The following is a 26,150-nucleotide window of genomic DNA, read 5'->3' as shown; positions in this document are numbered from 1 at the left end:
AGTTTTGTTAATTCGGCCACAGAAGGCGGTGATATTGTGTTAGTCATAAAGAGAATGAAATTCATGACCGTAAAAAGTGCTGCTTGAAAGCAACATCATAGCCTATAAGCAGCAAAACTTGATTTGTTATATTGAATTATTTCAACGTTACTATTACCTGTTTGTTAAAGTGTGTATATGATGACGTTATGCAATTTGTGTTCTTTTGTTTTGTGTTTTTGGAAAATATAATTTCAATTAATGCTCCCCCATAAATGTTGTAACTAAAATCTTGTACATCCCTCGTATTTATCGTACGGCTCGCCGTTCCCTCATACTTTACCTGCACGTTGTTGAAGTTTTCACTGTGCCTAAAAGAGACGCTCTACTGTATTATACAATACGAAAAACGATTCCTTCAAAAGTGATATATATCTAGTAAATAGGCCTAATAATACAAGGTAATTAATATGGTAATTAAATTAAAAGTACATGATTACAATACAAAATGTGTGTATTTTAAAATTAATTATCACTGTTTTATTTTCTTTTAATATAAAATATTGACCATTTCATTAGCTGATCGATGATCTGTCACATATCGCTAAATTATTAAGAGTTCGTAGATGTCGCTACCAATGTAGTGCAAGTTGCTTGTAGGTCAGAGTGAAGGGTGTGAAGTAAGAGAAAGTGTGGTTGTTACGTGTACTACATAGGAGTACAATGATAAGAGACTCGCATTCCTTCCGTCACCAATCAAAACTTGGTCGACCTGCAGAAGCCTTCACTTACTATTCTTTCTTTTAAGTTCGTCATTTAACGACGCTGTATAAATTACTAGGCTCTTTAGCATCGATGAAATTGGTGATGGCGAGATGGAATTTGGCAAGTGAGGCCGAGGATTCGCCATAGATTACCTGATACTGGCCTTATAGTTGAGGAAACCTCGGAAAATACCCAACCAGGTAATCAGCCCAACCGGGAATCGAACCTCGTCCGAGGCAAACGAGTCTGTTGCTTGAGCTACTCTGGCGGCAGCGTTTAGGTCAACTTATCAAAATTATTAAATGACTGCATAACTATTCGCAATCGGACCCAATGTCATATGAACACCCCTTTCAGAAATAAGTTCAGGTAAACACATTGTGAATCATTTCGCATACAAATGAGGAAACTTGCACATACTTTCTTATTACATACCATTTTACGCACTAACCATTACTTCTGGTTTACGGAATTATTTCTCGATTTAACTTAATCCACAGCACTTGTGCAATTTGTTTCCTAATTTTATACTTGTTTGTTTTATTATGCTGTATTTCGATAGTGTTCGGGTAATTCATAAAATCGAGCTTTGAGTTGAATGAAAATTAAACCTTATTGAAAATAATTTTGTAAACAAAACACATCAAATGCTAGTATTTTTCTTTTGCACACCCGCTTATGGAATGTAACTTGTGCATTCTCCTGGGGAACAGAACTCCATTTGCACAAAAAAATGACTTAACCCCATCGATTTATTTGTATTTGAAATTCAAAATATTGGCCAAATACCAGAACAACTGCGCTGGTTAAAGCAGCATGATTTGAAGAGTGTTGAAGGAATTCTGTTGTAAGACGTTCAGTAATCTCTACCTCATTGTGATAAAACCCTCAAGGCTTTCCAGAATGAGTTCATATACATCTCGCGACCGATTGACAAGAAGAAGATTATGTTCTACAAAAACAAGACAGTAGTTCTGCCTGTGTACGATGAATTCCAGAAACTCTGGCGTTCTGTGGCAGTTGAGAGCATGGATGACCTGAAGATAGTGGACTATCTGGAGAAACAGGGAATCCGCTCCATGGAAGATCATGGACCCAAGAAGCCGATACCGCACAAGCGTAAGAAACTGAACCAGCGCAAGAAGCAGCTCAAGAAGCCGCGAGACAACGAGCACTTGGCTGACGTCCTGGAAACGTACGATGACAAGTGAAGATCGGAGAAGTGAGAGTGGGATTGATTATTTATTCTGACGTTGGTAGAAGAGACTGATAATGTTGACTGAACACGAAGACCGGTAGACAATGCGGAAGTACACAGTTTATGCATTATGTGCGACTGAAATGATGACGAAAGGGTGTATGTTGTATCATGTATAATTGATGGAACTCATATATATTTTATATAATGATCTTGTATGAATTCTAAATTCGTACGCATTTTGTATAATATGTTTTTAGATTAGTTTCTTTACTTACTTACTTACTGGCTTTTAAGGAACCCGGAGGTTCATTGCCGCCCTCACATAAGCTCGCCATTGATCCCTATCCTGAGCAAGATTAATCCAGTCTCTACCATCATATCCCACCCCCTCAAATCCATTTTAATATTATCTTCCCACCTACGTCTTGGCCTCCCCAAAGGTCTTTTTCCCTCCGGTCTCCCAACTAACACTCTATATGCATTTCTGGATACGCCCATACGTGCTACATGTCCTGCCCATCTCAAACGTCTGGATTTAATATCCCTAATTATGTCAGATGAAGTATATAATGCGTGCAGCTCTGCGTTGTGTAACTTTCTCCAGTCTCCTGTAATTTCATCCCTCTTAGCCCCAAATATTTTCCTAAGCACCTTATTCTCAAACACCCTTAATCTCTGTTCCTCTCTCAAAGTGAGAGTCCAAGTTTCGCAACCATACAGAACAACCGGTAATATAACTGTTTTATAAATTCTAACTTTCAGATTTTTTGACAGCAGACTGGATGATAAAAGCTTCTCAACGGAATAATAATACGCATTTCCCATATTTTTTCTGCATTTAATTTCCTCCCGAGTGTCATTTATATTTGTTACTGTTGCCCCAAGATATTTGAATTTTTCCACCTCTTCGAAGGATAAATCTCCAATTTTTATAGTTCCATTTCGTAGAATATTCTGGTCACGAGACATAATCATATACTTAGTCTTTTCTTAGTTTCTTTACCGATTTATTTTATTACAAATAATTTCATATATTTTATTGAATGAACATTAAACGTTATTTAATATTTATAGGCAATTCATGTTTATCTTTAAACTCTAGCAATTTTGTCTACAAAAATTCGTACCTCTTATTCATACTCCAGTGGAACATATATTGCGATTAAGATGTTTGCTAACCACAACCTGTGAAGTACTTATAAACCAATTCTTGTTCTACTTTCTAAGTAACTAACAAAAAGTTTAAATAGTGCAAAATAATTTCTAGTGAGTACCAATGTTCAAGCGAGTTTCCCACTTGAGTTAGAGCCATTCAATTGAAGGTCAAACAGCTGTTACGCCAAAACGTCTGGAATACATTACAAAAATCTGTTTCAGAAGTTTCTTCATAATCTATTTTATTGTATTCTATTCTAGGCTTAACTAATCACATTTACAACGTGTGCTAAAATGATTTCTTCGAATTTAATGTGGTTTATTTCCCAAAGTATGTAAGCTGTAGGGCAGCAGTTAGTCTCGAGATACCTAGTTTATCAGGCGTACGGCTTTCAAATGCGCATGCGCTGCCTAGTGTTGGAAAACGCCATTGTTATAAAATGGCGCTATCGAAATCACAGAGAGCTTCTTATATCATGAATTGCTCAATTCATCGTTCTATTGTGACTGCAGGAATAGTAAGACGAGTTCATTTTTCAGCAAGATGGTGCCATGTTCGTGAGTACTGCAACGAGATCTCCCTCAAAGTTAGATTGGCCGTTGCACTGCCGAAAACCAAATCTTGATGAGGTGGTCTCCGTACTCACCTGACCTAACTCCATGTGATTTTTTATGTGGGGGTATATAAACGACAGGGTTTATGTTCCTTCTTTGGCCAATAATAATCTGCAGGAGCTACAGCGTCGCATCAGAGCTGCGGAGCAGGTGGGTAGCCCTATATTGTGCACAAGGCTGAGATAAGGGAAAAAGTTGTTAAAAGGATACAGCCACATTGCGCACACGTGAAATTTTTATTTCTATGGTTATTGTCGACATTGCGCACATGTGGAAATTTCATACTTGCGATCACTGCAATAATGAAAAACCAAATTCCCTTCACTACTTCATCAAATTTGCCTAAACAAATAATCACAATTTCATGATTTTTCCCCCCTACAGATCCTAAAAGCTCATGTTCGTTAGTAAATATATGTACACAACAATTCTTTACACTAACACCTCTACTGTTTTCCAGTTAATCCTGTTATATCAAAATTTAAAACCTTCACGTACCAATAACTTATGACCTCTCTTACTTAACATTGACAACATTGTGATGTTTATAAATCACTGACGAGTGTCACATCCACTGCTGCAGCTTTGGTGACGTACACGACTGGATCGATGGCCCTAAGAGTGCGAATAACGCGATCGTTATACAATCAGGTGATGTACAATAATTAAGCGACCGCAGTGTTAAAATAACTTTATGCGCTACGTGACCATGCGATAATAATGTTCAAAATGACTATGTGCGCTATGTGACTACTTGAAAGAGTAACATTTTTAACTTGTGCGCAATGCAACCCTCCTGGACCAGGCGATGGAGGGTCTAGATACGTGTCGTGTAACCAAAGTCTCACATATCGAGAAGTTATAGGGTACCAAACAAAAATTGGGGAGATTGTCTGCCTATTGGCACGCATTGCATTTGAATTGTTATAGCATTTATAGTTAAAGAGATAAAGTATTGTGAAATCGAAGCAATCAGTTTGGGACATGGTGTATAAATTCCATTCAGACAGACTCTTCCCTTAATGAAGCTGTACTTTGCGTTTCCATCGGAAAGTCCCACCCTGGGCGTGTGTTTTCTAAGTGTGCAATCATAGGTCTTTTCCAGGATTAAGATGTAAAGACGAATAAAAAAAAATCATTTCTTTGGGACTTACGGATTCTGAAAAGTGTATTTGCATGAACGTCTAAAAATATTTTTGTTTCTTACCATAACAGCATCTTGTCTATACTTCGTGTAATAAGTAAAAGGAGTCCTTGCAAGGATTGACTAAACTATTTGTAAATTCTTTATAATGTAAGTTAATCAGAGATCTTATGCATGTAACTTACTAGAAGTGCGACGTTAGGAACGATGATGCGATCAGTATGCGCGTTTCTGGGGGACATGTCAGGCACGGCCATCACAGAGCGCTTCGGGACGTACGAGATGGTGTTATTTGGGTTGAACGTCACGTTCGTGTTCTCCAGAATCTCCCTGAAACAGATATATGCGAGTCCTTAAGCATTACCACTCTTCATTCAACAAGGTGTTTACATTAAATAGCTGCTGGCTATTCAACCAGTTACACAAACTCATTTCCTTTCCTCAGTTGCCCTCGATTAACAAAATGTCAATAAACTGCAACAATTTTTTGTTACTTTCAAAACATATGTAATATCTTATGATGAAGGATGGGTGGAGCGGAGAAAAATTCTCTCCGGCGCCGGGACTCGAACCCGGGTTTTCAGCTCTACGTGCTGACGCTTTATCCACTAAGCCACAAGGGATTCCAGTCCCGATGCTGGATTGAATCCTCCCAGTTTAAGTTCCACTTCTTAGTTTCCCTTTAGTGACCAACCCTCATGCACTTTGTCACTGATGTGTGACAGTGGCACAATGTCCAACACGCTCTGTGCAGAGGTGCACTCATTACGAGTTACCAAGTGGCCGGGATCCGACGGAATGAGCGCCATCTCCGCTCCACCCATCCTTCATCATATGGTAATGCAGAATTCCTTCACGGAAATATCATACGTCTTCGGTACATCATAATAATATGCAATATCATTCATAAATGAATTAAGGAACTATGCAGATAATAATATATTATAATCTTTATACTTCATGGTGTTGTGTTCTGTATTCTTTTAGCTGGGAATAATTAAAAAGTGTATGAAGCAAGGTGAAGGATATTGTAATGAAGTCTGCAAATGCTCTTGAATATCTTCATTAATTATTCTAATAATAATAATAATAATAATAATAATAATAATAATAATAATAATAATAATAATAATAATAATAACAATAATAATATACTTTACATAATTACGTATCAAAAAATTTGTACTCGATGTAGCTATCGTAACAAATAAATACAGTAAATATTTTACAATACGTAAGAACTCACACTCATTAACAATAAAATAAAATTGAATAATGTGATTCCAAAACGCGTTCACTCCATTTTTATGAAAGGAACGGGATAGTTTTTTATCCACTCGTCTACGGACTGAGCGAATTTTCAAGTGACATGCGCAATAACACAAACTTTTAGATAATGATTGGCGTTCTTTCGGAAGGAAACAAGCTTAAAATAAGACAGAGGTCTCAAACATAATCAAATATAGGAATAAATCAAATGTATTGAGCGAATTTTGGGATCACACACTCTGCAATTACATACATAATTTGTATTGCAGTATCTAGCATGAACATTAAGTGTCAAAAGTGTCAAAAGAAATTAGAGGTCTTAAGGATAAATTCTTAATCATTCTGATCATCATGTCAACAACAGGTGTTGTAAATAAGGAAAAACAATTTCTTGAAACAACGGTGAGCAGCAATATTCAGAACGTGCCATATTGTGAGAAAATCTCTTAATAAATGAGTACCTCAGTGGAAAAACGGCAGATCCCAACTCAAAGCAATTGTGAGATAATTTCAGTAAAAAATGTATTGTAAATTACTACTGATGTATAGGACATACATATATCAAACCTGGTTTATAGGAAAGAAGACAGATGTACAAATACGACTGCAAATCGTTAGTGCCATAGATGTAAACAGAGTGTATCAGTATTTATTAAAACTTGAAGATAGCATTACAGGCATATATATGACTATTCAAACTCTGTCTTATCATCAATCAATTCGATTTTTTCACCCGTACTTGTGTCATTTAGTATTAAAATTTCTGTAAAAGTCATGATAAACAGGAGGAATTAGTGGTAAGAGTTTCATTAGATCATTATACTTGGACAGCTTGATGCAGTGGCCACTTGGGTGCCTGAGGTTGAAAGTGATCACTGTGCTTGCTTGTCGATCCCTTCTTTTTGTGTTTATTTCATTCACTCATCTTGATGGCCATACGTATAACTGAGTCCAATAATCTCAGGTTCATCTTTACACAGTGACGTTCATACAAATTAAACATTTCCTGAATAGAGTGGACACTTGAGATGTACATCTTATTTGGGGTTCTTGATCTGCTGTAATGTGATTGGTACTTTGGAAATGACCCTAAGTGTTTCCTGATCTCTTCTTTGTCCTCATCTTTGATTTAGTGTGGCCGACTTGTATGCCTAACTCGCCGATCTTGCGAAGGTGTGAGACGTGCCGTCTTTGGAGACGTTGGTGTCGTATTAATGTTTTCACCTAGAACGGGGAAACCGCGTAAAACTCACACAGGAAACACGTATAATAATAATAATAATAATAATAATAATAATAATAATAATAAATTAATAATACTAGTACTAAATAATATTATACTAAATAATAATAATAATAATAATAATAATAATAATAATAATAATAATAATAATAATAATAATAATAATAATAATAATAGGCGTACCTCGTACTGTTCGCAGTCTCCGTACTGTCACACAAAATATTGACAACAGGGCTTTCTGGCACTTTCTGGAACTCGCCGATTGTTAATAGGAACACAGTACTTTTAAGTCCAGTTTCTTTGTGAATAGTCTGGATTCACTCTGTATTTTTTATAAGCCTTCCTCTTCATACATTTTCAATAAGGCCAAAAAGGCAGGCGTTCTGTCTGTTGTAGTCCCCCATATCATAGGACTCCATAAAGAGCGTGTCTTTTTGTTCGGTGGTAAGGCTACTGTATTGGCATACCGACACGAGCATTCGACAACACGAGACCAAATTCACCCTACACTTTTTAACACGTGCTTGTGCGATGCATTTATATATTCCTCCCCTCTATTTCTACATATTTTTCGTTTATTCTTTACCCAATCCTGGGAAGTTCGTGATCGTTTTCTAGCTTTCACAGCAGCAACTTAGCCACTCCACTCGTTACGGACGACATCCTGAGACTGGTTGGGATATGCCGATCTTCCACTAGGCTAGAGCGCGGCAAGCAGTTTTGCAGAAGCAAAGAATACAGATTACAGCCAAACGACATATCCCAAAACAACAACTCGTTTCTCAACATGTTACTAGATCATAGCAGTGTACAATTCTAGTGAAACATGCATTTTGACGGCGGGTTGGGATCTGCCGTTTTTCCACTGTGGTACTCAAATGTACTAGAATAATATGAAAGACATACAATGTGTGTGGCTTGATTTATTCTCTACCTTACTTACTTATTTATTTACGACTTTTAAGGAACCCGGAGGTTCATTGCCGCCCTCACATAAGCCCGCCATTTGTCCCTATCCTGAGCAATATTGATCCAGTCTCTACCATCACATCCCACAAACCACAAACATTTAATTTTCTTAGAGAAAATCTGAGATGTTCAGTTAATATACGATATGATGATGATGATGATGATGATGATGATGATGATGATGATGATGATGATGATGGTACCTTGTCGAAAAACGATTTCCATTGATCCAAAAATTATCGTATAAAACAGACCTGCAGAACTGTAGATTCTCAGAGCAACTGCCTTCGTACTCCTACCCCACCCACCTTTTCTACCAGTGTGGTCGTTAGCTGCGCTCGGCTATATCAACATTCATTCTCGCGGCGGCAGGTATACAATACGCTATCAACAATTACAAATGAACAGATAATAAAATCCTTGGGAACATACCTTTGGAAAGTAAGAGAAAAACGAATGAGGGAAATAAGTTAAAAGACATGTAATTTTTTTTAATATATGTGTGCATATAATGTAAGAAGGTCTACCTATGTATGTATATATCTATATAAATTGTATGTTGATAAGCGATTGATAGCTATATGACCGGAGGTCAATGCTGTCATTCAACATTGTAAATTAGTGCACCCAAACAAACAAACAATCAGACAGACAGACTGACAGACGTACTGCAGTTTGAAGAGAACTGGAACATGGCAAAATCTAAACCCGTGAAGAAATACTATTTCCAAAGAAATGGGAACATGATTATTTTGTTGTTGAAGAAGACGAAAGAATTGCTTATTTACTGTGTCCCACCAAATTTATTTCCACTCGTCATTTCAATATTAAACGACATTTCAACAAAGCCTATAAAGGAAATATGGAAAAGATAAACTTTCGGGTAAGTTCATTATTACGAACAGTATATTATTTATTTATATACTGTTAAATTAAGGACGTCACTCGTTGTGTTCATTTTTTATTGAAATGAATAGTGACATTTATATTAATTTCAAGGTTCATTACCTAAATATTACAAATTTGTCTTTCCGTAGGTGATGATAAGAGGAAAGTTTTGGAAAAGCTAAATTTCAAAGAAACTACCTACCAACAGAAAATCTAGCATACCGTAATCGTAAACCTTGAAACGACATAACGCATTATAAATACAATTACTTTATTACAATCCTTTCTGAAAATTACAGTGCCGCCAATGATGGACCTTCCACACGCAAAAGAATGTCAACAACTCCACGCATAAGTCGATCATCCCCAATAGAAGTGGAGTGAGACTGACGTCATATTTCCCCTACTCATGTGTTTTGCAGGACTGGTATAAACTATTTGTAATATTGTGTAGTCTTCATCACCGTCCGTTCCTTGACTCGTTTCGTTTTCGCTCGGGTAAGAAATGTGAACCAACGCGATATTCACAAGTTCACAAGTAGCCAATATGGCGCAGAAAACAAAGGGCGAAAATAAGATAGGAACGCACCAGGTCCCTATGGCCGGTAGTTAAATATCCAAATGTCAGCCGAGATCGAAACAAAATCCCTTGTATTTTTAATCGATATGCTCCAACTCGAGTCAAAGCACAGGGCAAATAATTAATAATTTTTAGTAATTTATGAGTCTAAACCTTTCTATTTAAATAAAAAGTAGGCCTACCTAATAGTGCGACATACTAAATCAAAACGTGACAGAAGTGGAACTTAGTGCACGTGATGTAAAGCTTTTTTCTTCGCTGTATTCAATTAAGAAGAAAGGGATAACGAAACAGTAGAAATAATAGATTAAGACACACTACTGTTGCAATATCGCACGAACTACATATCGTACACGCGAAGTACTTTTGCAATAAAGTACAAATAAAGAAAAGTTAAGACTAGTAGTAAATATGTATTACACTAAGCATTTAATAATCAGAAAGAAAAACAGTGAGTGACAGGTTATCTGCACCACATTCTACACCTCCCAGTAAAGTGATTTAGAAAAAAATAATCCAATTACATCGAAATGCAACAGCGTATGTTACAAGTGAAACTATTACATAAAAGTACTTTAAAATAATTGACGTAAGGCATTTGATACATTTACAATGGTCGTTTAAAATGATTTGTAACGGTATTATTTGCAGAAGTTTGAGGTCTTTAGGTTGGCCCGATTCCTCATTGGACGGCAGTTGAATTATGAAACGACTCTCAGAATAATACAAGGAGCCTTTATTCTATTAGTTCACAATTTTATGATACATTTTGTTCATCACCAATATAATTATTATTAAACCCACACTTTCTGAAGTCGAAATTGCGATAGAAAAGCAGAAAAATTACAAATCTCAGGTATCGATCAAATTCCAGCAGAATTAATACAAGAGGATGGGAACGCATTACCTAACGATATTTATAATCTTGTATTTACTATTTGGGAAAAAAATTGTACCAGAACAATGGAAGGAGTCCATAATTGTACCTATCTATAAAAAGAGGGACAAGACTAACTGTAGTAACTTTCGAGGAATATCACTTTTGTTGACGTAGTACAAAATTTTGTTCAATATTATTTTGAGAAGATTAACTCCATATGTAGATGAAATTATTGAGGATCATCAATGTGGTTTTAGACATGCTAGATCGACTGTTGAGCAGATTTTTTTGTATTCGACAGATATTGGAGAAAAAATGGGAGTATAAGGGTACAGTACAACAGTTATTCATAGATTTCAAAGAGGCATTTGACTTGGTTAAGAGAGAAGTTTTATATAACATTCTTATTGAATTTGATATTCCCAAGAAACTAGTTCGACTAATTAAAATGTGTCTCAGTGAAACGTACTATACAGCATAATCCGTATAGGTCAGTTTCTGTCAGATGCTTTACAATTCACTGATGGCTAAAGCAAGGAGATGCACTATCACCTTTACTTTTTAACTTTGCTTTAGAATATGCCATTAGGAAAGTCCAGGATAACGGAGGGGGTTTAGAATTGAACGGATTACATCAACTCCTTGTTTATGCGGATGACGTGAATATGTTAGGAGAAAATCCTCAAACTATTACGGAAAACATGGGAATTTTACTTGAAGCAAGTAAAGCGATAGATTTAAAAATAAATCGCCAAAAGAGAAAGTATATGATTACGTCTCGTGACCAGAATATTGTACGAAATGGAAATATAAAAATTTGAAGTTTATCCTTTGAAAAGGTGGAAAAATTCAGATATCTTGGAGCAACAAGTAACAAATAAGAATGATATTCGGGAAGAAATTAAATGCAGAATAAATATGGGAAATGCCTGTTATTATTCGCTTGAGGAACTTTTATCATCCAGTCTGCTCTCAAAAAATCTGAAGGTTAGAATTTATAAAACAGTTATATTACCGGTTGTTCTGTATGGTTGTGAAACTTGGACTCTCACTTTGAGAGAGAAACAGATGTTAAGGGTATTTGAGAGTAAGGTGCTTAAGAAAATATTTGGGGCTAAGAGGGATGAAATTACAGGAGACTGGAGAAAGTTACACAACGCAGAGCTGCACGCATTATATACTTCATCTGACATAATTAGGGATATTAAATCCAGACGTTTGAGATGGGCAGGACATGTAGCACGTATGGGCGAATCCAGAAATGCATATAGAGTGTTAGTTGGGAGACCGGAGGGAAAAAGACCTTTGGGGAGGCCAAGACGTAGGTGGGAAGATAATATTAAAATGGATTTGAGGGGGTGGGATATGATGGTAGAGACTGGATTAATCTTGCTCAGGATAGGGATCAATGGCGAGCTTATGTGAGGGCGGCAATGAACCTCCGGGTTCCTTAAAAGCCAGTAAGTAAGTAAGTATATTATTATTATTATTATTATTATTATTATTATTATTATTATTATTATTATTAATGTTGTTGTTGTTGTTGTTGTTGTTGTTGTTGTTGTTGTTGTTGTTGTTGTTGTTGTTGTTGTTGTTGTTGTTGTAGGATTGGCTGTTACTCATATCTTATCTCATTTGTTCATAAGAAACACTTAAATCTTACAGAAAATTATAATTAATTATTTATCCTAATTGCATTACACTAATATCTGTACAGATGTTACAAGCGATCATAGGGATTATCTCAAATCCCCTGTCACTCTTTTCTTAAGTTCAGTTTCTCCTTTCCATTTTCTTTTTATTCTTTTGACAGTTTTGTATGCCTTCTAGAATTACATTAACTATTATCAGTTTGTCTAATATTTTATACTTTTTTACTCAAATGCGTGGAACATTAAGTTTTTCTCATGCTACCTAAAATCTTCAAATTCATTTTAGAAAATAAAATAAGTAAATGAATGTAATAGTATTATAATTACTTTCTGAGAACATTTGTTAGTCTCTTTTAACAGAATAAGTGACATACGTAATGATGATGCTGATGATGATGAAGATGAAGTGAAAGGAGGAGAACTGGAATAAATAGCAGTGACAGTATTCTTATTTCAAGTTGATTTATAGTGTGCTACATGCGTGCCAGGGCATTAACCAACAACACATACGAGACAGTTATTACATCACTATCACATACATTATACACGTCTGGTTTTTTACAAACCAAGTGAAAATCACTTAAGGGGTTCGGTACTGCTTACAGCAGTAAAATTTTGGAAATATTCAATATTTTTTTCCTCCATTACTGTATCTAGTACAATAACGAAAATTAATATGTGAATATGTGTAAAACACTATCCTTCTGCTATACGAAAAAAATATTTTTACGATTTGACAAAATTATTTACTTTTTTTTTTTATTCAGTTCACTGTGCAGTGCTGAAGCGTTTCCCACATAAATAAAAAACTATCCAACATTCTGTGATGAAATGTTTTGTGTGTATTTATGCATGTCATATCTACAATATGATGCAAGATCATTTCTCTACTTTTGATATATTGTCTGATAAAAAATAAATTCATTTAAAAAATAGTCAAAAAGCAGTATTTTAATATTTATTAGTTCGAGAATTCTCATCTGTGACTTCAGCAGTATCGTTAGCTACTACAATTACAGTGAAGCCGAATTCTATTCCTTTGACTGAAAAAAATTGTGTATAATCATTATGATTATTTAGAGTTGTCATAAGCGGTAGTATTGTGTCATGCAGACTACTTACTAGAATTTTCTGCTTTTGAATGTCTAATGTTGCTTCGTAATACTCGAATTCAAAGCGTCGGGTAGAAGACGCCAAAGGCTCTTATTTTTTTTAAGGGTGTGCGCTGCCGAGTTTTAAAACTTACACAGTTTTGGTCTAATTTCAATGCAACTTTAATCACTAATTCTTTTCATTAACATAAAATGATGTTGACATTTTCAGATTTTGGTTTGTAAATTTGGTTCATAAAAAATTAAATATAAAATTCCATTATCTTACCAATAAATCAAATTAAGTACATATGAATGTATAACGATTTTTCCTAGTTTCATGGCTTAACATGTAAGTGAATCATTTAATGAGTAAAATAATTGTGTTTTTTTTATAATTTTTGGTTTGGAATAAAAAATTATTTATTGTTCAATTTTCTAATTAATTTTCTTAAGGTCATGCATAAAAATTATACTGCGTGTACTGTTCAAGTGACACAAATAATAACACACATTTCCATAGAATACAGTGTTTAAAAAGTGCGATAAAAATGTCAAATGATATCTAGGAAACTGCATTTAAGGGAAACTACCTGGCGATCAGGTTAGCTTACGACCCTTTAAAACAATTAATATTTAGATCATCTACAATTCAAATAATGAAATTAAACTTTGCACAAATATTTCTCATAGACAAAATATTTTTTTGTAGGAAAATTGAAAAATGGTAAATTTCAGTTATTTCACCATAACTCAGTAGCTCCCTGACCCTGTTTCTGCTTCAAACTTGGCCGACAGTGATAGCTTATACGGTCGAAAAACTCAAACCACGACATTTTCTTGGAGTAATATTGAAAGATCAGCTTTTTATGTCATGCTAATAACTTTGTGGCATACAGGCATAAAAATCCTTACTATATTCAACTGACTATTACACTTTTAATACGTCATACTACTTTTGACCAATAAAACGGTACGAAAGGACGTATTTCAACCAATCATGGCTGCCTATCGCACAATTTTATCGCGTCCCTACCATTTGTTTAATTTTATCGCGTCCCTAGCATTTGTTTAATTATATCGCGTCCCTAGCATTTGTTTCTTTATTTGCCAACATTTCAAACTGCACTGGTCTGGACGTCAAAAAACAGAAAATTAGAAACCACTCCAGTCGATGCACAGCAGTTTCAAATATGACTCGCATTGGCATTCAATAACAAGAAGTAATAAGGATCACTGGTCATAGCTATGCATCTTCCCTGAAACCCTATTTACAAATAAATGAAGAGCACCATTCGGAAATCCTGAATAAGTTGAGGAATACACCATGTACATCAACGAGTTCACTTCTTTTACGCACACGTCCAATATAACATCAACTGAACCCACCAACCACTAAAACACTCAAATTTGAAAATTGTACTTTCAATAATTGTTTCTTTTAAAATTATTCATGTTTATTTTTTATTTCATCATCGTTAATTAAAAGTTTTCTTGTTTATTTCATCATCCCTAATTAAAACTTTTCTAACACATGTTTATATTATTTAGGTTATGTTATAGCTTCTGCTATATGATATTATGGATAGTCACGTGTCAGAGATTATTTAATACTAAGATTTATTGAAAATCATCTGTCAAGTGACGTTGATTACTGGGATTCGGATGATTGAAGTGGAATGCAAATGTTTTAACAAAAACGAAACTGAATCAACAAAGCCTTCTTTATTAGTAACCGTCTACAGAGTTCAATGAAGATTCCATAGTTGGCACAACTGCCATCTAGCGTAATGGTGCAATAATACATTTGAAAACAGTTGTATTTGCGTAAGTCAATTAATATTTTATTGTATTGGAGTACTTTGTTACTTCTAATCTTTATATACTTTCTTCTAATCGTGTAATAGTCAATTAAATCCCACTCGAGTTTTGATTTTCTCTAGATAAATCAAAACCTTTAGTGACTTTACTGTTGATTAATGTCGTAGCCTAAGCCAAATTTGCAAACACTTACGTTTTCCAGTTCTATTGTAATTACAACGCCGACGAATTTCCATAGTCATTTTATATGTAAAATTAGATAATAATAATAATAATAATAATAATAATACTACTAATAATAATAATAATGACAATAGGTTTAACACTGAGTACGACAGCCTATAGAGGACCAAGCCGACCAGCCGACTGCTAGCCCTACGTTCACATGCCTCAGTAAAGTGGACGATCATCCAACCAGTAGAAGGATATCGCGTGGTTAGCACGGTGATCTCCCTACCGTTATAGTTGATTTTCGGAACCGAATTCCGCTACCTATTGTAGCTCTCCAAATTCATCAGCATGCTGGAAGGACACCGGCTTCATACATTGGCCGAATTTTCACGAGAAAATATGTAAAATGAGATATGATGTGAAAATTCAGTAGCAACATAATACATCGTATATTCCATGAAGTTCATAATCCACAACATTACACAATGCCGAAGAGATACCTGCAGTAGTCTAGACAGCCGATGGCTTCGTATCAAAGTGGAATGTACGAGTACTTCAATATGACATTTTTAGTATTTCGGTTTACCAGCCACCAGCGTGGTTCAGTCGGTTAAGGCGCTTGCCTGCCGGTCTGAAGTTGCGCTCAGGTGCGGGTTCGATCCCCGCTTGGGCTGATTGCCTGGTTGGGTTTTTTCGAGGTTTTTCCCAACCGTAAGGTGAACGCCAGGTAATCTATGGCGAATCCTCGGCCTCATCTCTCCAAATACCATCTTCCTATCACCAATCTCATTGAAGCTAAATAACCTCGTAGTTGATACAGCGTCGTTAAATAACCAACTTAAAAAAATTCGGTTTATCTGCCACTTTTATTGCATCATTATCTTCATGTCGCTGTATCTCACGCAGTTTCTTTCGGTGAAAAGACGCACAAACTCAGAAAATTATAAATTAATTTAAAATGCAGAAGGATATATTTAAGAGTTGGAAATCCAATCTCTTTTTGCCACTCTTTCTTAAATATATCAGAGATGTAATATTATAATTCGACACAGTAAATGAACACAAAATTTGTGTGTGTGTGCGTACGTGTGTGTGACTAATATATTTCAAGAAAGACTTTTTCACCTCATTTACTAAGAAAAGTTTAATTTTCTTCTAGAGTTTGACAGATGTTACCATTTTACTTCTAAGCAGAAGCGACTATTCGTAGGATTCTCCTCTCTTGCTGTCACCTTTTGTTCCTCGAATTGTTTTCGCTTCGGAATATTAATTATCACAAGATTATCATACTGACGGAAAATTTCTAGAACTAAAGAAATATTTTTTTTTCTATTGCGTAAATAGTACACATAATACTGTTACACCACGACTTTCATTAATACGAATGCTCACGTCTCATGTCGTCAAGATTTCTACGGAAAATTTCAAACACACCATAAGGTCACATTACAACCTTTCATGAGAAATTACTCAACGAATAAACCTCATGGAGGTCATACTTTCCCTTCAAGGTGGCACGTAAGATTGCATGTCTCGATTTTTACGAGTGCATAAAAAGTCTATAAAAATGTACTATTAATCAAGTGGCTAGTACGTCGGATACCCTCGCAGAGGAATACGGTTCTAGCCCCGGTGTGGCTGAGCGTCGGCTTTCCAATTCGGTTACCTAGATTCAATCCAAACGATTTAAAAGTGCTTTTGTCCTTACAATCCATAAATTCTCCATAATTATCACAAGTGCTGAGATTCCTTTAACTGCGCGGTGCTGTAAACGACGCAGCGACTATGTTTGTAGAGGAAAGAAAGAGACAGAGAATATATTTACGATTCCATTCGGAAGCAGTGCTCGCATGTATACAGGTACAATCGGGTGAAAAATCCAGGAAGGTAGTGAAACAAAGTTTCATGTATACTAAACTTACATTTTTCATTATTGAGCAACATTTGCACTGGATTTAACACATTAAACTTCATATAACTTTCAAAAGTAATTAAATAAAATACATAAAATAATTACAATATACTTCTATGAATAACAAAAACTAGTAATTACAGTTTGACATTCTTACTTACTTACTGGCTTTTAAGGACCCCGGAGGTTCATTGGAGCCCTCACATAAGCCCATCCTGAGCAAGACCAATCCAGTCTCTATCATCATATCCCACCTCCCTCAAATCCATTTTAATATTATCTTCCCATCTACGTCTCGGCCTCCCCAAAGGTCTTTTTCCCTCCGGCCTCCCAACTAACACTCTATATGCATTTCTGGATTCGCCCAGATACGTGCTACATGCCCTGCCCATCTCAAACGTCTAGATTTAATGTTCCTAATTATGTCAGGTGAAGAATATAATGCGTACAGTTCTGCGTTGTGTAACTTTCTCCATTTTCCTAAGTACAGTTTGACATACATAAATAAAATATACTTCTATGCGTAACAAATAGTTACCAGTATATGGTTAACTGATCTTCATGACAATAAATTACAATATACATTCTGATTGTATCAAAAGAAAAAGAGGGTGAAAAATCCTGTTGGGTACTTGTACTCCGTGAGGTGGATGGGAGTTCTTCCTGTTGTGTTTTAACATGAATTTTCGTATGTTCACTATGTATTCTTGAATCACAATGTGACTGTACGAAATGTATTTTTTTCCGCTCTTATTTCCACATCACATACTGTGCTTTACAAAATATATTACACCCTTTCACACAGAAGTACTCACAGCCAAATTTGTTTACCGATATTTGTTGCATATTGTGTTTTCTTATTTTCAGCATATTTCTGAACAACGTAAGACTACATTCTGATTAGCGCTTGTGCTCGAAACAAATTAAACGTTCATGTATACCTGAGTAAGGAAAACAAACAAACCTTCACGGGACGACTTCCTTTGATAACGTATTTCCGTTGCGAGTGTACTCTCGTAACTCTATACGAGCTACAGTCAGACTGCAGCTGCAGTCCAAACACCACTAACCTATTTTCAATGTTTTGGTTAAAGGAATCGCAGCTCTGATTATCACCGTTATCATTATAACAATTGGCATTATCATCATTCCTTCAATTCTCCATCTCATCACCATTGGTAAAAACAGTAATGTTATTATCATTACTATCATCAATATCATCATATCACCAATTCTTTATCACCGGCCTTATCATCACCATCAGCAGTAGCAGACCGCCATCATCTTGGACTGTTATTCTTTGCATTATTATTCACTTTCCATCTTCATCCAAACATCAAAAAACGTTGACAGAGATATTACGATTTACAAAACACAGCGTTAACTGAACAACTGTTTTACATCCCAAAAATCTAGCTTTTAAACTCGGCTAATAGAATTAGAATCTGGTGTAGACAAAGACTATACGGAGCAGGTTTTAGCGAATACTATTTTGTCTGTCACGTCACTGTTATTTATTCAATAACTTTCAACATACGAGTACTCTTCGTTCGCAGATATTTTAGCTAGTGAGAAGAGGTAGTAGGTTATCTGCCTGGGGTAGCACCTGTCCAAGTTGGAGCCAGTGAACCGTATCGGCACATGACAATTAGAAGATACCAAGCGCGGTTGCAAAGCTAAACTAAATTTTGTGCTAGAATTAGCTAAAATGTAAACCAGTTATATGTGATGTCCTTGCCAGATTGTGTCTCGAAATATTGATTTCAATTATGAAACTGAACGTTGTTTGTCTTCAATTGAACGTGGTAAACGCATTCATATACACCCAGATAAAATCAATCAAAATGTATGTAAAGTTAGGAGGGGGACAATGCCATGACTCACAAAAATCATAGTTTCGACAGGAGTACCGCGTTCTGAATTCAGCTAACAATCAAACATTCTCATGGGAGCAGATAAAAAAGTTCGTTTTTTTCTTTCACCATGTTAATAATGCCAAAACAAGTGCTTATACAAATGTTGGCCACTCGAGCGCTTATTACGAGGGCCGTACAAAAAGGTAGTTTCCCTGGGAACGTTTGTAGAATGAAAAGACAATTTCATGAAAGGATTTATTGGAACAGATACAGCGATTGAATACTCCCGGAATAAGGGTACATGTTACATTGTTACGCTATGTACTTAAATCTATATTCTGGGGAGATATTCAATTGTTGAACTAATTTTCAATGTATTCCCACCGGAATTGAGACATCAACAGAGAAGTGGGATCAACAGAGAGGTGTAGACGGCTGTCACACACTGGTTCCAATCTCAGACGGCAGACTTCTACGACACAGGAATACAAAAGTTGATCCCATGATATGACAAATTTCTCAATTCCGTTGTGGAATATTTGAAAAATAGCTCAATAATTGCTCTATGTTTTCCAATAAATCTTTCCATGAAATTGTGTTTTTTTCTGTATACGGTCCAGGAGAAACTTACTTTCATCACTGCCCTCGTAATTGCGCTAAAATTGCCAAAATTTGTATAAGCACTTTTTTGTCATTATTGACATGGTGGAAGAAAAAAAATCAACTTTTTATCTGCTCTCATGAGATGTTTGCTTGTAAAAGAATACGATTTGGAACATATGGTGCTTTTTAACTATAGCGCCACACACTAGCCAGTGGCGCCGGTCTGGTCTTGCTTGCCTTCTCGCTGCTTTCAAAATTAACATATTCAGATACACGGTAGTCAAGTAGTATCAAGCACTTGCTTCACTGGTGTTCGTTATGTAAATTTAATTCCTACATGACAAATCGGAATTTACACTACTCTGTTTTATATAGGTAAATAAAGGAATGATTTTAATATCTGGTATATAATTCTTGAGCTAAGAAGGATATGAAATGAACATAAAAATAGTCGCTAACATTATTCATATTTCGTAACACGAATGAATTTTAAATGTATAAATTACAACTTAAAATACATGAGATAGTACAATATGTGTCACTTCATAGAGATACTTTTTATCATGCACTGGTTGACAAAAGGCATTTTTACGTAATACAATCTCAAAGCAGAGTTTTAAGTACCTAAAAATTGATTTTATATAATAGGCCTACAGTTAGCAAAGTCACGAGTTACACTGCATTGAATTAAGGTCATTTAAAGTCACACAGTTCGATACACCTGGTGCAATGTTGTCTGACAAGAGAAACCGGTATAAATTTCCAAGTGAAGAAAGGTGACCTGATCAGTGTGAAATGAATCGAGAGGAATAACCCTTTAAGCACAGTCTGCAAGGTCTTCAAATGTGAGTGTTACCTCATAGAAAAAAAAGCTATTGCTTCTAATGTGGTCAAACGTACAGGATGTAATAAAATGTTATTAACATCAAGGAAGGATAACATAAATATGCAATATAATCGTTATATATAGTCATTTTATTTTAAAGTAAATTACAGTACCAAACCTGTAAACAACACTTCTAAAATTATGAATTGTAACGAAGCTTAAAACAAGAAATTGCATAAGAAAGAGAAATGTACTGTACGTATTCACGTAACGATTTAGGTAGGTATGCGTTTATATATTGTTCTAATTATTGAGCATAGTAATGACCGTAACTATAAGATAAGATTAATTCATACTTTCTGCCGTTTTATTATTTTACAATAAAAAACAGCTATAATAAAAGTTACATATGTTCCATTGAACCTTCATCTTACATAATTTCAAGGTCATATATTGCGTAATGCAGAGCCTGTGCAAACGTAACATTAATCGAAAGCATTTCGTTGCCAGTGTGTTATGAAATCTTCTACATAATTTTATAATGCCATTTTATAGCATTAATTATAATTACATACTCAGCTACTTATACCTTTCTTACACACCACCTCACAACACTTTCAATTGCCGCAATTCTTCTTTCCATATTTGTTTTTCTCTCCCGATATTTTCATAAATTTCATTCTTTCATTTTCTCTCCTTCTGTATATTTTCTTTCGCTCCATTTTATTTTATTTATGTCTTCTTTCTATTCTCTCCCGGTTTTCATTTTATCTTTGCTCTTTTCACGAATTCTTTTTTATTTATTCCGTCTTTATTCTTTATTTTCATTTATTTCTTACCTTTGTGTCTCTGTTATCTATAGTAATTTCTTCTTTGCTTCATTTCTCACTACTTTATTTGTATATTTAATATAGGTATACATATTTCTTTTAATTTTATCTTTCTTTCCATTCCTCACATTTCCCTTTCTATTGTTTTATAGTTTGTTCCCCCTGTCAATTTTCTCTTTCTTTCCTATGTCCCTACTCTTTCTTCTTTCATTTACGACTTCCTGCTCTTTATTTTCATCTTCTTACTTTTTTTCTCTCCACTTTCTCTTTATCTTTTATTCTACTTCTAATTTTCGTCTTTTTTACACTTTATTTTTATTTCTGTCTTCCTTGTCTCTTGCTTTGTTTTTCTTTTCCCAATGTATTTTCTTTCTTTCTTTCCTTCTTCTCTTCTTCCAATTTGTCTTTCTTTCTCTCTTCCACTGTTTCTTTTTATGTTTTGCTATCTTTCTTCCCTCTATATTTTACTTTTTAATTTCTTCACATTATTTACTTATATAAACGCTACTTAATTATTGCAAAAATATGTTTAAAAATGTATTTTACACTTGTCTTAATTCTTTGAGTAATTTTCATTCCTTTCCAACCGAAACGACTTTCTCGTTTAAATTTCTTCTTGAATCATTATAGTTTAGATATTAAAATAAAATCTCTTGTAACAAAAATTTTGGTTGAAATATTCTTTCTTTTTCATTATTTACTTTTACTTTCATCATTCACTTTCATGTTGTTTTATGATCTATATATTAATGTAACCACTACTGTAAGCCTATTGTATTCAATCAGAATTAGAGTCTGGTGGGCGGAAGATAAGGCCAACTGGCCTTAGCTCTGCAAGATTAATTAAATTATTATTATTATTATTATTATTATTATTGTTATTATTATTATTATTATTATTATTATTATTATTGTACGTTGTTTTGCGTATTCGTAACAATTCTGTTCCGTTACCGTGGAGCTAATATTATTACTGTTTATAGTTTATCTAATTGAAATTTCATTTAAAGAAACATAGACCGACTTACATGAAAATTATTTATTACACATCAAAAAGAGACTGCATACGAAAGGCACTTTTTGCAATACTGAAAAGTTAGATAGGCCTATTTGACTTAATTTATAACTTTTACGTTTTAAGTATAATTATGCGTGCAGGAAATATTTTGCAATAATTTATTTGCATCTATGAAAATTTACCCAGGCATAACAAGAGGAAGTTAGAATCAATAACCGTTCGTGTCTACCTACAAAACCATCCGATCGGATAAATAAAAAATTAGTTTCATAATACATAAAAGAGAAAACGAGGGAAAACAGAAGGAAAAATAATAAATAGTCTATGATTATAAGGAGAAGGAGAAAATGAAAACGTATGTTGCAGTAACTGAAGACAATTAAGAGGCAGAGGAGAAAGAATATAAGAAGGAGAGGTAAATAAGGGAAAGAAATAAAATAAAGTTAATCTAGAAGAAGTGAAAAATGAGAATGATGATAAAATATGACAGGAAGAGAAAGAACTATTATGAAAGAAAAATTATGATAATAAAAAAGAAAACGAAATAACAAAGGTCCAGAATATATAGAGATGAATAAAACGAGAAATAAGATAGAGAAAAGAAAGGGCAAAGGAATAAATATAAAGGGTAGAAATGGGATGCGAGGTGAGATAAGAGAAAGGATTAAAAAAAATAGGAAATTATAGAAAATAACGAAAGAGATAAAATTAAAAAATAGGAAGATTACAGAAAAAGAAAGAAGGAACGAAGAAAGGGAAGCTAAAAATAAAAATTGTATAAATAGCAAAATAGGAATAGTTATGTATATATAGATACCTGTAGAAGTATGGACCGACTTCTTGCACGCGCAGCTTCTCCTTGCCGGACAGGAACTCATCGGCGTTGGTGATGTTGAACACGAACACCTTGATGTACACGTCCACCGGAGGCTTCTCCCATAAGTTGTACAGGGTCGAGCCTTTTTGTATCCTCATTCGCTGCACATACCATCAAGGTACAATCAATGTTTGTAAGGTATCAAGCCTCAAGGCACAAAAGTGGCATTAACAATGACTAGAAGGGACGGGTAGGAGGGAGGAAAATCTACAGGTTCGCTAGTTTCGCGACCTCACGAGGAGTCTTGAGAGTGAAATACCTATATGAGCTCCAAGCCTGTTGGCCACTTGTCTCACTCCGAGGCTTGCCGTGGAGAGATTTAGAGAATTTTGAAGATAAAATCTGAAAAGAGGACGTATCCTATTAGAACGTATAACGAGGGAAATAATTTGCTATATACATGTTTCAGGCATAATAAATTAATAGCTTGTGATAAGATTAGACTACATAAATAAACATGTATTGGTTTATAATGGAAAGTTAAGGACAGACACTAAACGGTACAACTTCACATAACATCTGAGATGATAATTTTATGAAGAACATAGGGAAACTTTAAGTGATGAAAAAGACAAGATAAGACAAGAAAGCATTATAAGGGATATTTCCAATTGGGTGAAAGCATTATAAGGGATATTTCCAATTGAGTGAAAGTACCAATGTGATGTCTATATAAATAAAACGTCGAACAACATCGTATAAATTAAGACAAATCTTCCCGTCGGATGTATGAAGGTCATAGAGCATTGACGAGAAAGCTGGACCTCATCGTCTGAGGTTTCAACTAACTAAACTGGAATACCAGAACACAGATATATAACAAAGACGAAAATGAAGATAAAGATGTTGCTAAGTTTTAGTCCACAAAGCATGATTTTATTTGTTACAGAGTCAACAGTGCCTTGAATGCTGTCAGCAGAGTTATCACTTAGAGTAGAGAGTCAAATCTTTGTCTTGGTATTACCCACTACTAAAAATCTAGATATGAAACATAACTCCTGCCACCTCTTTGGTTTTACTACCAAGATAAAGGTTCCGGTAACCAAAATAAGTGAACTGTTACATTAGGAAAATGCTCAATTTTAAGGAGAACTATGACCCAATATATTAGGGTTCATCCTTAGAAATGTCACGAAAGACTAGAACCTAGTCGTGTATTATCTGACCTATAGAAAATTTAACTATTTTTTATTATATTTGTAAGACATAAATAATAAATTTTTAATGGATACGGATGCCGATTTCGAACATCACGGAAGACCTTGCGAGAAACATAGCTTAGATAGGTTCACACATTGCATTTTAGTGCGTCCGATGCCTACAAAAGGAAGACGTGAATAGAATCCAACATCACATCATAATACAATGAGAATCGATCTTTTCAGTTTTCGTTGAATTGTCGAAACGTGTTTTATCGTATATAAAATCATTTAAAAATTACTTCTTTAACTGAAGCAGCTGGATTACTTAATAAGCGAAGAGAACAGTGGATTCAGTCGCTTCATTTTTCAATAAAAGTTTGTATTTTATGGAAAACGTGTAATAAGTAAAAAAAGTATCAAAGACATCTTTCGTTGTATTAATTGCCTGTCTACTTCTATCTTCAGTCCACCACTGTGGAGTGACGGCGAGCATATCTGACTGTAAAATAAGCGGGCCCGGGTTGAATTTTTTCTGAGGTTTTCCCTCAATCAATTAAAGCATAATATCTAAGTAATTTACGGCATTGGACCTCGGATTCATTTCGCCATAATTAATTCACATACCATTATCATCATTGCCAAGCCCGGGTTAAGTTCACGGTACAGGTGCTGTTTGTACAAGAGCGCGACCGTTCGGCGACAAATATCATTCACAGAACAGGAGCGGTAAGCACAATAAGCTTCAGGCTGCGGTGAAAAACTCTATCTTCAATTAGCTTCTTTAGAAATTGTTCATCTTGTAACTGAGCAGCAAGCACTTTGCGGGAACCCAATACGTACAGGTTACCCAGGAAAAAGATTGTTAATAACGAGGAATTAAGTTTTTTTATTAATACTGGTGCGAGATTTCAGGGTCTTTGCACCGGGGGAGGGCTAAGTTGAACGATATGGTCAAAATCTGTAGTCTATCCAAGCTGCACGAAAGCAGTTGAGGTAATGCATTTAAAGCTAGGATGACCAGACGTCCTCTTTTGTCCGAACATGTCCTCCTTTTTAGGTTTTTGTCCGAGGTCCAGGCGGATTTTTAAAAAATCAAGAAATGTCCTCCTTTTCGTAACTTGTATGCCTGATATTTTGAAATTATCTGATTCGAGACATTTTACAAGTAATTTGCCTGTAAGTGGCAGCAGCATCGATGGAATATACTCTTTGCCAACAAGCATAACTCTCTTTGCTCTTAATTGTTATGGTCTTTGCTTTCATATGTATATAACTGTAAAATAATTTTATATCATTAAGTTTTATCAAAAGTATGCTGTAATAAAATAGATATTGACATCATTTAAGTATAATTTAGGCCTAAGCTTAAGTCTATATAAATATTTTGTTCTCTTTAATATTATAGTTCCCTTGACTTTCATATGTAACTAACTGTAAAATCATTATTATTATTATTATTATTATTATTATTATTATTATTATTATTATTATTATTATTCAGATTTATCATAAATATTTTGTAATAAAATAGATATTAACATACTTTTAAGTTTGATATAAGCCTAAATCTGTACTGTAAATATGTTGTAATAAAACAGATATTGACGTAAGTTAAAGTACAATATAGACCTAAGCCTAAATCTAAGTACATATTTTCTGTCCT

At 34.7% G+C, this 26,150-nt stretch overlaps 1 protein-coding gene across 2 annotated transcripts in view; it reads right to left on the bottom strand.

The window, feature by feature from the left end:
• LOC138701667 (scavenger receptor class B member 1-like) overlaps window positions 1–26,150 on the bottom strand; it is a 159,718-nt gene that overhangs the window by 22,694 nt on the left and 110,874 nt on the right. For both annotated transcript variants that reach the window (XM_069828801.1, XM_069828802.1), the window contains 2 exons: window positions 23,286–23,446; window positions 5,045–5,189 (listed from right to left, as the gene is read on the bottom strand). In XM_069828801.1, coding sequence (XP_069684902.1) covers window positions 5,045–5,189; window positions 23,286–23,446 — 306 coding nt within the window. The remainder of the gene's footprint in view (window positions 1–5,044; window positions 5,190–23,285; window positions 23,447–26,150) is intronic.

The sequence above is a fragment of the Periplaneta americana genome, chromosome 6 (genome assembly GCF_040183065.1).
Source record: "Periplaneta americana isolate PAMFEO1 chromosome 6, P.americana_PAMFEO1_priV1, whole genome shotgun sequence".
Taxonomy (NCBI): domain Eukaryota; kingdom Metazoa; phylum Arthropoda; class Insecta; order Blattodea; family Blattidae; genus Periplaneta; species Periplaneta americana.
Note: the sequence above shows the minus strand (reverse complement) of the source record. Positions and strands in the feature narration are given on the sequence as shown.